General features: G+C 31.4%; 1 protein-coding gene, 1 long non-coding RNA gene and 1 other non-coding gene across 6 annotated transcripts; 2 read left to right on the forward strand and 1 right to left on the reverse strand.

The window, feature by feature from the left end:
* The first annotated feature begins 3884 nt into the window (after positions 1–3884).
* LOC112789244 (uncharacterized) lies at positions 3885–5779 on the forward strand. The gene is made up of 2 exons (XR_003196217.3): positions 3885–4012; positions 5086–5779. It is a non-coding gene; the product is annotated as an uncharacterized lncRNA (long non-coding RNA).
* Positions 5780–7110: 1331 nt separating this feature from the next.
* Positions 7111–7182, reverse strand: TRNAE-UUC (transfer RNA glutamic acid (anticodon UUC)). Its single transcript has one exon. It is a non-coding gene; the product is annotated as a tRNA-Glu (tRNA).
* A 39-nt stretch (positions 7183–7221) lies between these two features.
* On the forward strand, positions 7222–13544 carry LOC112789245 (probable protein S-acyltransferase 19). Of its 4 annotated transcripts, none has more exons than XM_025831053.3 (9): positions 7222–7475; positions 8245–8358; positions 8456–8860; positions 10376–10444; positions 10554–10625; positions 10725–10853; positions 10956–11036; positions 11270–11470; positions 11978–13544. In XM_025831053.3, the coding sequence occupies exons 1-9, from the start codon at positions 7431–7433 to the stop codon at positions 13052–13054; spliced, it is 2193 nt and encodes a 730-aa protein (XP_025686838.1). In that variant the 5' UTR covers positions 7222–7430; the 3' UTR covers positions 13055–13544. The 4 variants fall into 4 exon arrangements, with proteins under 4 accessions (XP_025686838.1, XP_025686839.1, XP_072088403.1 ...); XM_072232301.1 differs by having other exon boundaries at positions 7272–7475; positions 8508–8860; XM_025831054.3 differs by lacking the exon at positions 10554–10625 and having other exon boundaries at positions 7223–7475.
* The last annotated feature ends 1436 nt before the right edge of the window (positions 13545–14980 follow it).

Raw genomic sequence — 14980 nt, forward strand, 5'->3', positions numbered from 1 at the left:
TAGTTAATGTTAGGATTAGTTTTAGTAAATTAATTATTGTTAGCGTTAGGTTAGATTAGTATTTTTTAAAATTTAAAATAGCTATTTTGAAAAACAGAATTAGTTATATATTAATAATTGATATATATTAATAATTGATTATTATTAATATATGTTTGGTCTTTTTTTTTCTAAGAAATTTTTTTACTTTATAATTGATTTATAACTTTATTAATTTAAAAAACAAAATAAAAAAAGAATTTGTTAATCATTTTTAGAAAATTTTTTAACTTACGTAAAATATTAGTTTCAGTAATTATTAATTTATATTTTAGTTTTACTTGAAATATTTAATTAAATCTGAATTATTATAAAAGGTATTTAAAAATTATTTTAATTTTTTTAATTTACATAAAATATTAGTTTCAATTATTATTAATTCATGCTTTTAGTGATGCTAGTTTTGGTTGAAATATCTTTTAGTTAAATTTGAACTATTATTAGAAAATAGAATTAATTATAGTTACGTTATTTTTATTACTATTAATTTTTAGGATAGATTTAATTTTGGTTTTATTTTAGAATGTGTTTTTTATAAAAAAATAGAATTATTAAAGATATATTAATAATAAATTTTCATTCATTTCAAATATTTAAAAAAATATTTTAATTATTCAAATATATTCTTTTTAATGCAGTATTTAAAAAAGAGGAAAATGGAAAAATGTGACATCATACGTGCTGAAGATCATATTGTAAAATATCTTTGATATTCTGTATATGTAAGTAATTTTTATGTTTATTGTAGTAGTTAATAATTAGTAGTTTATTTAGTAAAAGAGGCACGATATTTCCATTGCCATCTTGTGATACTGCAATTAAAAGAACTCCTTTATACTTTTCATACAAATGTGTGCCGTTAATCTGAACCACTGGCTTGCAACTTCTGAATGCTTTAATGCATGGGCAGAAAGTCCAGAAGACTCGTGTCAGAATCCGGAGATCTTCAACTAACTCATCCCCTCGATAGCCATATGCAGTTTCATACTCAACAGCTGATGATGGTTCTTTTGCATCAATTGCTTCAAACCATTGGGGCAAAGCTTCATATGAAGATTCTCACCCACCAAATGTTTTCTCCACTGTCTTTTGCTTGGCCAACCATGCTTTACGATAACTTATCATGTAGTTGAACTTCGATTGTACTTCAGTAATGACAAATTTCACCTTTATGGACGGGTCAGTTTCAACTAATGGCTTTATCGCTTCTGCAATTGTTTCAGAGTCCAGTTTAGCATGATCCTGAGATATGGTACTTCTGGTGCACGTGTGACTACCATTGTATCTCCTTATCACTCAACAATATTGTCTTTTCATAAGACTAACTCTGATAAGTCAATCACAACTTGTTCCGTACTGTACGCATTTAGCATAGAATGTTGTTGGTTCTGATTCATATACCTTGTAATCAACTCCTTTTCGAATGGTATACTCTTTAACTAATGCAATAACAGCCTCTCTAGAGTTAAACTTCATTCCAACGGCAAATTCACCGGCAGCTACAAGTCTACAACTGCTGGGACTAAACCAATAATAAAACAAAAATAAATATAAATAATATTCTATTAATAATAATAATAATAATAATGAGAACAATAAATAGTAATAACAATTTAAAAAATAAAAATAATACTAACATAAAAGCAAAACAAATAATAATATTACTAATATTAAAAAAGTAAATAACAACAACAACAACAAAATTACCTGTATTGACGTATTCAGAAAATTTTGATGCATGCATGGCATTAAGATTCAAAGCATGCATAAAAGATGGCTCTCCATCTGGATGTTGTTCGGTTAGTGCATTTGCAACATCAGCTACATCTCTTTCAACCATTATCTCATCTTCCTCTACATCTTCACTTGGACCAACAACTTCATAATTACTTTCAAACTCTTCATCGCTTTCAGTATTATAACCCACCCAGTCTATGTTGGGTTCTGGAAAGTCAACATCATCGATTTCTTCGAACTCAACATACAACTCGATAAGTGAAGTCTGTGCTCTAGTTTGATGATAGGTAAAAAAATATTCTTTGCATACTAGCTTCATCAGTTACATGCATTATTTGAAATTGGCCGAAATCGCCAAATACTAGCGCAGGCTGCCTATACAGAATATTTATGACTCTTTTTTGCACTTGATGATCTACACTTTGAGGAAGTACACTCTTAAATCCTTCATATGTTATTGAAAGAGGAACAACATTAACACAGATTCTCACATAAAAGACTCACACCTTCATGTGTATGAGATAAAATCTGACCATTGTAATATATTTTTAAACTAATATAACCCTCCATTTTATACACTCATCACACTCATTCACAAATTTTTTTCACTCTCTCAAACTGAGAACATTTTGTAGAACAAAGTTCTCATTACTTCACTTAAACTTTAGTCTCATACTCCATTTTTATGTTTTAACACAATCCATAACTTCTTTTATAGTTACTTTTATATTTTTTTATTCCTCCGACACAAAACGTCACTGACGTTTTCACAAAGGGAAAATATGAGGAGCCAATGGAATATTTGTACAATGTGGACAATGGAGGTTTATGAAGTATTAGAGATATAACCATTAGTGTTACTTTTTCTTATTAGCTAAAACTTTTAGGATGAGTGGTATCATAACATGGTATTAGAGCATTAGATTCGAAAGGTCAAGAGTTCGATCCTTGGTTATTCTAGATAGTATGGGAAATGTTCATTGTACACATTGTACAAATAGTTCATACGTCAACAATGTTTTGACCAAAAAATAATTTAAAAATATATCTTCAAGTAAAACGTCACTGACGTTTTGCCTATAATAAAATTAAAAAAAATTCATACTTTGCTAACGTTTTCTTCCTTCAAATTTTCAAAAAAAAATTATTCAATTCGTCGACGTCATTTTGCTTTGTTTATTAAAAATACAAGTCACCCTCCCACAAAACGTTAAAGAGATTTTGTTTCTTTCAAAAAATTGAAGCAGATCCATAACAAAGTAATACACAATACCAACCAAATATCATTGAATAACACACGTTAATTTATAATATACAAAAAAACTGAGCCACTTTATACAGCATATGATTTTTATACGTTTTATAAATTATTATCTACATTTTATATTTATAAAATTTGTATACCTCTTAAATATTTGCATACTTGAGCATTATAATGTTATATCCTACTTATTATCAGTTCAATCTCAACTACAACTATTAGAGAGTTTCTAACAAAGAACTCTTTTACCAGTTTTATAACTTAAGAGTTATCACTTCAATTCGATTACGTGCTCTATGAAAAAAAAGTTTCGGACAATAAATTACATTGTCGACAAATTATATGTTGAAAAAATATTACCAACACAAAAATAAAATATATTTAAAATATTCGAAATAAAATGAAATAAATAAAATGACGTGGATAAACTTAAAACTCAATTTAAACCTTTAAGACTAAAATACAAATATCTTATTTTATTCAATTTAAAGTTAAAATTATGCTTTTCTTTGTTAATAATTCTTTAATCAGAGAAGAGGTGTTCTCGGGATTAAAAGTCTCGTACTCAAACTAGAATTAGATGGAGGAAAAAATTTTAGATTAATTGCTAATTGCTATTGATTTATTATCAAATTTCTTATTACTTTAAGCAAACATACGTATACATTAAAATTTCAATTAGCTACCAATAAATTAGTATTTATAAAAATATGTATTAGGCATAAAAAAATTTTTCATTATACTATTACAAATAAATTTGAATTTTAAGTTGACTGTTAATAATTTAATTAAAAAAATATGTATCAATATGTATAAATATACACAAATTAATCGGGCATTTTTCTATATGTACGTATCAAACAGGGCAGCTATCAGATGGTGTTCTAGCTTCTTAGAGTGATATTAATACTCCAATTTTGCAACCTCTTTCTATTCCTAACCGTTTCCGGTTTATCCAAGCTTTTGCAATTCGAGGTATTTGACGAAGCTTCTTAACTCACTTTAGTTCATTCTTCTTTGTTTTGTTCTGGTCAATGAAACAAACTGCATAAACTTGATGATATTTGGTGTGCTTTAATAGGTATACGATAGTGTTAATTTTTCTTAATTGCAAAAGGCTTAGAATTCAGAAGCTGCATATACATGTGTGGATGTTTTTTGTTAGTATTGTCTTGCAAATCGATCATTGCCAACCGAAACTAGGTGAAGAAGCCAAAGATGGGTGTTGCACATGAGGTGTTTGATAAAATGAGTGTTAAGGCTTGTAAACTTTTCTTTTACCGGTTCATTTGCAGATTTTTGAGGTGTGAGTTTTAATGTGGACTGTCAATTTTTCCAATATACTTTCTAATTCTGATTGGCAATGTTTTAGGATAAAATGTGGTTGATTATTTGGTTGTTAACTTGTCAATTGTCATGTCTTTTGTAATTTGAAAAAATTTTGTTTGGTGCAAATGACACTGTTCTTTTGTGTTAATGTTGGTTTGGTCTTAAAAGTTTTAATGATTGTATGGCTGATTCCCTTGGTTTTATGGTTGAAAAGTTTCAAATTTGAGAAAATAAAAATGCTAATTGTGAGTTCAGTTTAGATTGTGGCAGCCATATTATGAGAATGCATCTGGTTAAAGTTTCACTTTATACTCATTAATATTTTATGTCGGTTTAGTTGTTTTTTACTTGGTTTTGTAGTCATGTTATATTGTTTTGTAATTTTGTTTCTAAGTTATATTATTGATCATTGATAATTTTATATTTTGAAAAAAGGAAAATATTTTTCTGTAATGAGATTAATTTTACGAGTAGTAGGATTAGAGGATTATAGTGAAAGTAGAATCATATTGAGGAAATTTGGTAGAGAAAAGAGAGATAAATCAGATAGAAGAGATGTAATCGGGGAGGAGTCATAAGAAATTTTACAAATTCCAAACTAAGTGTTGCAATACCTATACTCATTACAGTTTCTCCTTTACAAGACTGTTGACTCTTGATTAGCAGCACAATAAATCTTTTCTCATGTTGTATGTTTATGCTTTGATGTTATTGTATAGGGCTTGATTGTAAAAGGGTCATTGGTTATGCAACTATTAGATTATTGATAACTGAATATTACAGTCAGAGAGTATGGTAAATCAGCCACAAGCAACAAGTTCCGCCACACCGGTCCTGAATACTGAGGATCAAGTAGCAAGTGCCTTTTCTACTGTGAACTTGATAGATTCATTGCAGAAACAATATCTCAAAATCAAAGAGAATGCAGAAACCTACCCTTATGTATGGGCTTCCTATATTGTTGTATATGGTGGCTTTGGTCTATGGACTGCATATAGATGGAAAAAGCTTCGAAAAACCGAAGACAGAGTAAAGAATCTTCAAGAGAAACTACGAAAGCTTGTTGAAACTGAAGAATCTGCTATTTCTACTTCTACCAAAGTGGTTGAAAAGGGTTCTACATCTTCTGAAACGCCTTCCAAGTAGCCTACAGTTTCAATATTCCTTGCCCAAGGCCAAGTAGACTGGTCTTTTGGGCCTCAATATCACTTTCTTTACCATAATGGTGGCTGAGACTGACATTTCATGTTGCTTCTCTAAGCAACTGATTACATTGATATTTTTAGAAATTGTTTTAAAGTTTAAACTTCAAGTTTGATAACTTTCCTTCCAAAGAAAGTTCTGTGATAGTTTTACAAACAGAGGTGTTCCAATGTTTTTAGACTTGGGAAAATATTTATTTTAAGAAAGAAATATTAATCCATGATACATAAAACTAATGCAAAAGTAACTGTATTGTCACTAGGACAAAATATTTTAATTAAAAAAAAAATAGTTTATCTAAAACTAATGCAAAGTTACTGTATTGTCACTAAGAGCATAAAACTTTTAAGTTTAAATTCTATTCCATCACAATATTGGAAAAAAAAAAAAATAGGTAAAAAAGTGTCCTCACTCCTAAGGCAAAAGGCATTGGTTAAGATTATGAAAGGGGAAAATTTTGTTTTTCAAATGAATTAAATGCATTAAAAATTTCAAAAATTAATATTTAATTTATATTTTTTATAAAAAATATTTAAAAAATTAATATCACAAAGTTAATATTTAGTCTCTTTAGTGGTAAAGACTAAAGACTCTAAAAAGACATAAATTAAGGAAATGACAAAAAAATTTATAGTTACAGAAAGACAGTTTACAATATTTTCTTTAGCTGTAAAAATGGTAATAATAGAAGTGAGTAATCATATTTTTTGTTTTACATTTTCTTCTCCAGCTTGACATATATGCTTTCTAATCATAACCTGTGGTATATCCACTCCTTAAATAGTTCTCTAAATGCTATCATGAAAATTTGGATTAAGTATCTAACTTGTTTATCACTTGTAGAAACATATTTCTTTTATTATTTTTCACTTTTTAAATTTTTTAAAAATATTTTGTCATTTTAATTTTTAAAAATAACTATATTACATGTATACAAAAAATCATTTGTCAAATTAGTTATTTGTATAAAATATAAAAAACAAATTATATTATTTATAATAATTAATTTAGTAACTAATTTTTTATTGTATATAATATTTTTGTTTTAAAAATAATTTAATCAACACCTAAATTTTTCCGAATAGTGAGGTGGTGACTTACTCATCTTTGTCTCTGTCTTAACAACTAAACATGTTTTTTTTTCCCTCATCTCTCTTTATATTAATCTTAAAAATAATATCCAAATAGAATTAGTCTGTACAGCAATCAAATGCTTGGATCTCTGTTCTTTACTATTTTGACACAATAAAACACAGCATCAGCCATACAGGTACACATCTACAATATATTAGCAACCAAAAATTGATTTAAACTTTTCTTATTTGTTTTTTTTAAGGGAATAATTCTTTTTAGATCAAATTGACTCTCCAATCCAATGATTTTTAAGTTAGACCCTTCGGTCTCACGAAAATTTTTTCATTATTTTCAATCAAATTTTTAATAATTTCTTTAAAATATAAGAAAAAACCAATATATCCAGTGACTTATAATTTCTTTAAAATATAAGAAAAAACCAATATATCCAGTGACTTAATAAATAATTCCGTTGCCGGGAATCGAACCCGGGTCTCCTGGGTGAAAACCAGATATCCTAACCGCTGGACGACAACGGAATTGATGCATTACCTAAGAATTAAAAGATTAACATTATTGTATTTCGGGTCCGTGTATTTTCCCTTTGGACATTGGTAACTCATTCTCTGCAAATAGCAAGTGAAGTAAAGTGCGCGCGCTTGCAGGTTGAACCTTCTTAGGGTACACTCACTCCGTCGTTGACTCCGTTGACTGTCAGCTCAATCTGTACCTCAAAGGTGGCGCCTTTTTCCCCTTCTCAAATTCCCAATCCATTTTTTTCAGCAACATGGTCAGAAAACATGGCTGGCAATTACCCGCACACACTTTTCAGGTCTTAATTTCTCACCTCTTCTTCTCTCATTTGTTCCCAATCGTCCCTTTTTTCTTAGGGATTCATGCAATTGCTTCTTAATTCACTGTTATCTTCACTCTCTCTAGCTCGATCCTGTCAATTTATTGCTCAATTTATCTGATCGCCTAATTTTTTTTTATGCATTTCTATTTTAGCTACTTTGTGGAGGTTCTGTTATGCCCTCGATACGAGGTTTTTGAATTTTGAAGGGAACAAATTAATAAAATTGGAGAATTTATGTTTGGAGAAACTTATTGATTTACTATATTGGCTTTTTCGGAAAATTGAAAAGAAGCAGTTTAGAAAAATTGGAATAATGTTAACAACCATTAATTATAATGGGGATTGCATCCATGCTTAAAGGGTGAAGACCAGACATACAGCTTTCAAGGGTCTTGTTTTGTGTTATTTTATAGTGTATTGGGATTTTTGTGGCTGGGTTGATAAGTGATATGATGCAGAACAGAATCTGTGATCTTATTTTGGGCGAGGTAGACAAGACGACCAACACATTGGCATATTAGATGGGTGTCATTGGTGTTGAACATTTACAGTAATGTGTAAAGTAACTGGTTTTATGTTTCTTGATTAAGTGCTACTTGTGCTGGAAAAAAATAGTAGTGATCCTTAAATAAATAGAATTCTATGTTAGAGTACATTAAAGCACTATGATTTGTATTTAACCAGTTGCAGCCTTGCTGGCATGTCAACTTCTTTTTATTAAAATTGTTGATTCTTTCATGAATAGGTTGTTGCCATCACTGTATTCTGCTTGCTGGTAATTGCCTTCTATGCTTTCCTTGTTCCCTTCCTTGGAGGTCATATACTGGAATACACCTTCATTGCTGTTTACTCTCCTGTGGTATGTGAACCGACTTTTAATCATTCTGCATGATTTATTATCATTATTTACTTAGTTTGAGGGAAGGCTTAGATTGTCGCATTCTTGGGCATTGCAGGCACTGGTTGTTTTTATTCTTTACATCAGATGTACTGCAATTAACCCTGCAGATCCAGGCATAATGTCGAAATTCGACCCTCGAGTGGGAAATAGATTTGACTCAGCCCATGGTTTGATGAAGCATCAAGCTTCTGAACATGATGACTTTGTTGCTGGAGAGGAATATTCCCCATCATCTGTTGCTTCCAAAAGGTCTGTGGCAAATGCTAGCAAGAAAAGCTCTGTTGAAGACATTGAGAGAGCAGATGATTCAAGGACACAACATAGCAGAAACTCATGTGATGTATTTGGAGGAATTTTATGTATATTATTTACACACGGAGATTGCCGGAAACAAGACACAACAGCGGATGAGCAGGGTGGTGGTGACGATGCATTGTTCTGCACTCTGTGTGATGCCGAGGTATTCCATTGCAGTCTTTGGCACATAGCTTAATAGTATTAAATTTCAGTTATTTCCTTTACTTCTTAATTTTAGTTGTTATTGGGATCCTTTGCATTGCCTGTTACTTGCATTTTAACCACGTACATGTACGTCATGAACACAATATTAAGACATGGGGATATTATGAACAACAACACCAGCATCAGTTATTTTCCCATTAAGTAGGGTCAAGTACATGAATCAGACACCACTATGTGTCCTATTGTTGTTCATGTCTATAAACAACATCAAAGTCTTATTCCACTAGGTGCAGTGGCTGAGCTTGAAAAATTTTTTTGAGAGGGCATACAATTTTAACAAAAAAAATACGTAACAAATTATATAGAAACAATTTTTAAATATCACAATTTTCAATATTTTGTCATGAGCAATGCTAGGGGGCCAGCAACATTTGTGATTGGTAGCCATCAACTAGCCATCAATGATGGTTTGATGGTGTGAGATTGGTGTGAGATTTCATCCAATGGCTCACCTTTCTCTGTTGGTTACATGCTGGCCAAAATGCAATAAAATTGCTGGCCTCCTAGACTTTTCCTTTTGTCATTACCATGATAATAAATGAATTATTTTAAAGATAAATATTATAAAATATCTTAAAGTGGTACTCTTCAAATTTTAAGTGGCTTAAAATCTTTAATAATTGAATTAGAACAAATTTTTTTTGGTATTTTTTCTAATATAAATAACTAAATTATCCATGAAAAAGTATTCTTCCGTCTTGTTCCTTAAAAACCAATGAAACATAAAATCAATTATTGTAATGATTATGATCATGATGAGCCTTTTCAGTTAGCCCAATAGTCCATCATGTTGAATTAAAATAAGTATTGAGTGAATGGGTGAAGAGTTGAACACATGTACGCTTAAATTGTTACATAAGACATTAGGCAAATGAGCTTGTTATGTTATCTGTAGTACTACTACTAAATATTTTACAAAATGTTTGGGGGGGCCATGACCTCCCATTGTCCACAAAAGCTCCGCCAGTGACTAGGTGGGGAATGATCTATAAACAAACCATTTAAATCCAAATCTTATGGGGCATTATGGATAATCTTCAAAATTAGATTGAAATTTTCTTCTTTTAGAAATACCATCATTTGTGGACTTGATCTTGGAAAATGAAGATTGAAGATGATATTAAACCATTTTGTACAATATGATTGAAGTTGGGAGCCTTTGTACTTCATCGGGTGGAGTTATGGTTTTTGATGAATTCATTTTATTTGTTTGTCTTTAATTTTCTCTCTTCTAACCGCATCTAGTAACATCATTTTTCTCTCTTCTCTTCTCTTAAGTAATATCTCTATTTTTTCTGTAAATTTCATTGAAACTTCCTACCTATTTGTATTTGTGGTGCAATTCTACATTTGAGACTTCTACTTTCTTGGAAATTTTGAGCGAGAGATGCTGATGAATTCTGATGCCTGTCACACTGGTTCCTTATTTATTCCATTTGTTCCTATGCTACAGGTGCGCAAGTTCAGTAAACATTGTAGAAGTTGTGATAAGTGTGTCGATGGCTTTGATCACCATTGTCGGGTATGCTTGGAGTACTTTGTAACATTTTGGAATAATCTAAAATTTTAGTATCATTTTCATCATTTATTTTTCAACATCGAGCTTCACTTGATACATCACATTACTGCAGTGGCTTAACAACTGTGTGGGTCAAAAAAATTACATTTCTTTTATTGCTCTCATGGCCTTCAGTCTTATGTGGGTATGTATAGTGATCCAATAAATTTTTATTCTTTGAAAACCAATAATTTTCTTTTGGTGCTTAATAATTCCTTTTGTACATTATTCCGCTACGTTTCAGCTTGTTCTTGAAGCTGGAGTGGGTATTGCCGTTCTTGTGCGTTTCTTTGTTAATAAAAGAGGAATGGAATCTGAAATTGTTGATAGACTTGGAAATGGGTTCTCTCGTCCACCATTTGCAACAGTTGTGGTATGTATTTATTCATGTTTTATATTGGATGTGACATACAGAAAATGGTTATTATAAACTATATATAACAATCTCTCATGATTTTTTGTTCAATTTGTATAGGTTGTATGTACTGCAGTTTCTATCTTAGCTCTTGTGCCTTTGAGTGAACTTTTCTTTTTCCACATGATACTAATCAGGAAGGTCAGTGATTCAGTTGCTGAGAATCTGAGGTTGTTTTCCTGTTCTTTGTCTTCTTAACCCCATTCTTTCATACATGGTTCTATACTGCTCAACTAATCCAATTTGGTTGAGGTAACTCTAAGCAGTGGACCTTACGGAACATTTTTGGTGTTTTAACAAACTTATGTATAACTAGAGGGCCATTTTTCAAGTAGCTAGCACTCTCATGTGACTTTGTTTTCCCAATTGGACAGGGTATCACAACCTACGAGTATGTTGTGGCAATGAGAGCTATGAGTGAAGGACCTGCAGCAGCATCTTATGATGGGGATTTGCCTAATGTACTTTACTCTCCAACAGGCTCAGCCACAACTGGAGTAAGTGGAGGAAGTTCTTTGGGTTTGCAGTACAAAGGGGCTTGGTGTACCCCTCCCAGAGTATTTGTGGATTATCAGGTACATGGGATTGAAACTTATTCTCATCTCTATATTTACTGATGTATTTAAAGAAAACCACCTGAAGGGCTTGTTGGCTTTATAAATCTTTAATGTGAAAAACTTTATTAAGGACTATGTGCAATAAGCAAAGCATCAAGAACATTTCTCGTTTGGCTATGCTTGGTATTGCCATAAAACTTAAGGGTTAATGTTATGCCTGTGTATATTCACTTGTAGCATACCATATCTCAATGGATTGGCGTAATTTTTCTACTGCATGTACATTTCCATAATGATGGTGTTTTTCCAAAATAAAACTTTGTTGTTCAGCATCTTGAACAAGCCACCCCTTAAACAGTATGGTTAAAAGATCGTCGACCCCTGAGGAAATGGATGTAACAGTAGCTTGCCAGAACCCCAAAGTTTTAACATCAACCTTAATAGTGTAGATTTCAGCATGAGAATTATTAGTTGTTTCTTGTTATGCCTTGATTTATGGACTTGCCTTAATCATGGGTTTTTTAGGATGAAGTTGTTCCTCACTTGGATCCTGGAATGCTACCATCAACTGTTGATCCAGATGCAGCTGGTAATGCAGAGACAGGGCCAAAAATGCCAAAAAGGGCTGTTCGTATTAGTGCTTGGAAGCTTGCTAAGTTGGATTCACAAGAAGCAATGAAAGCAGCAGCAAAAGCCAGGGCATCTTCTTCAGTTTTGCGACCTGTAGATAATAACCGTCTAGCAGATCCAGAATTAAGCTCTAGTGGCAACATGAGTGTCAGAAGTAGTTTGAGTGCAGACACAGGAACTAATAAAGGAATTAAAAATGAGTTGAGATTGTCTCCGGTGAGAGGTTCTATTGCTCCTAGTCTAGGCAGTCGTGATGAGTATGAAACTGGGACTCAGAGTATGAGTAGCTTTAGCAGTCCAAGCCATGTCCATGAGGCAGTTACACTTAGCCCTCTACCGCGGGGTCATGGCTTAGGTGGCCCTAAGCCAGGTACCTTGATCCCTAGCTTGGTGCCTGAACGTCCTTTAACTTCTAAACCAACTTTGTCCAACTTCAGGAACCCCATATCTAATCCTCTTGGATTTGATGGAAGGATAACACAGAGGGGAGCCAATAATGATCCATTGTTGCTTTCAGCTTCCGGCACTTCCATTCTAAGAGATGTGCGAAGGACTTCTGTCATTTGGGATCAAGAAGCTGGCAGATATGTATCTGTTCCTTTATTGCCCTCAGAACCTCGAAATAGGCCATCTGTGCGTTCAGACTTGGCAACTTTTAATGCTGAGACAAGTAATGCTGCAAGAAAACCAGTGATTCCTGCACAAGAGACATCATCTGCACTCAAGTCTCCGGTGCATCATGCACAGAATCTGACATATACAGGAGATTCTATATTTTTTGGTGGTCCACTTTTGAGTCTCCCTGTTAAGGATGGTTTAAAAAATGAAAGACATTTAGAGAGCCAAGATAGCACAGGAGTAAGCATTCCCCAGGAAACAAGATATAGAAGGGATTCAATTTCAAATCAGCTTCCTGTGTTTGTCCCTGGTGGTTTTGAGAACACACATCAAGCTGGGTCTAGCATAAATTAGCTGAAGATGTTAGACATTCCAATGAGTCCTACAATGTTTTTGTGTGAATCAATAGAATTGGGGTGAAGCTTCTGAAATTAAATAGGTTTTGACAAAAGGTACAAATTGAATGGGGTACATCGGACAACATTTGACACCAACCTGAACATCTAAGTGGTTTTGTTTTATTCAGCTTAAGCAAGCAGGCTTAACATCTGTCAACCTTAGCAGGTATCATTTCATTGAGCATAAATCTCCAAAGTGAAATTTTAGTTTATTGTTGTAACTTTTGTTCCACTAGACACTTAAATTGTATTTACCTTTCCCCAATAGAAAAAATGTTGGTTTGTATATTGTGGTACATGCTATTTGTATTTGATATCCTTTGATGGTCTCATCGAGCCTCATGAGACCTTTTGTACTTGAATCTAGTGTATCCTTTGACAGTCTCAATGAGATCCAATTTTATTAAAGAGAAAGCTAAGATGATAATACATTGGATTTCATTGAAGCCCTGTTCCTGTCTTACTTTTATTTCATAGTTTCTTTCTATGTTTTTCAGTTCACTCCTTTTGCATATGATTTGGCACATTTCATATATTTTTATCTTCTGAAGTTTCTCTTGTATTCCAATATTACCATAGTATATAGAATATTAGATTGACCGAGTAACTCTATAGGTAGATAGACAAATCCCATTTATAGGATGTATTAGCTATTAAGAGTTCCATTATGTTGTCATGCTGATGTCACTGTATACTTAGCTCCATTTCAAACATCATGTCTAACTCAATTGTTCCAATTAAAAATCAAGACAACCTTAGGTTAGCTACTCATAAGTATACAAATAACACTGATAAGAGATCTCTTGATTCAAAACTAATTCATTTTTTAGTAACTACCAGTCTCTGTTGATCTTCATACTTAGTTGAATATATTTCGAACCCAAGTGTTACAATTAGAATATATGATATGTCACTTTTTCATTGTAATTAAATTGAAATATTTTCTTTTTCATTGTAATTAAATTGAAATATTTTTTTTCAAAATTAAGGAGGTTTCTCGTTCTCACTTCTCACTTCTCTATCTCTCTTCCTCCTTTACTCACCCCATCTCTTATTTAATTATTATTAATTTGACAATTAAAATATGTCACATACTCAAGTAATATTCTCTCATTAGTCATTATAATTAAAGTAAAATTTTTTTTACCAAAATTAATAAGTTTCTATCTCCCTTCTCCATCTCTTTTTTCTTCCTTCCCTCTTCTTTTCTATTTCTATTGATTATTATAATAACCAAAATGTCAATATACATCACTCTTTTGATACGATTAAAATAAAATCTTTACCTTCAAATTTTTTTTTCCGTCAAAATTCCTCTTCAAAATATGTACGCTGCTGCTTATATTTTTATACCATGTAGTATGTACATACTTACTTTCTTCTTTCTGTTACTGCATATTCTTTTCTTTTCTTCATGTATGATGTAATTACAATTTATACGTACAAGGCGTCTTTAAAAAAATAAAAATAAATAATATAATATAATTTAAATAAATTTATAATAGTATTCAATTAATTATTATTAAAATATTAAACTATTTCACATAATAATAAATTAAACAAATCAATAATTAAACAAAAATCTTTACAAAAAATATAACTAAATAATTTATTAGTTGATTTTCTTTTCTTGATCTACAAATATAGTAGTCTAATTGAATTAAGTCATTATCTATTTTTTGGAAATCACATGAAAATTAGAATATTAAGAATAAAAATACTAGTTTAGATTACATATAACCTAACCTTCAACTGGTTAAACCATTATCTGTTTTTTGAAAATTACATGTGAAAATTAAAATATTACAGATAAAAATACTAGTTATATTAGAATATTATAGAAGAAAATACTAATTTGAATTACATATAATCTAACCTTCAA

This window comes from Arachis hypogaea, chromosome 3 (genome assembly GCF_003086295.3).
Source record: "Arachis hypogaea cultivar Tifrunner chromosome 3, arahy.Tifrunner.gnm2.J5K5, whole genome shotgun sequence".
Classification (NCBI taxonomy): Eukaryota; Viridiplantae; Streptophyta; class Magnoliopsida; order Fabales; family Fabaceae; genus Arachis; species Arachis hypogaea.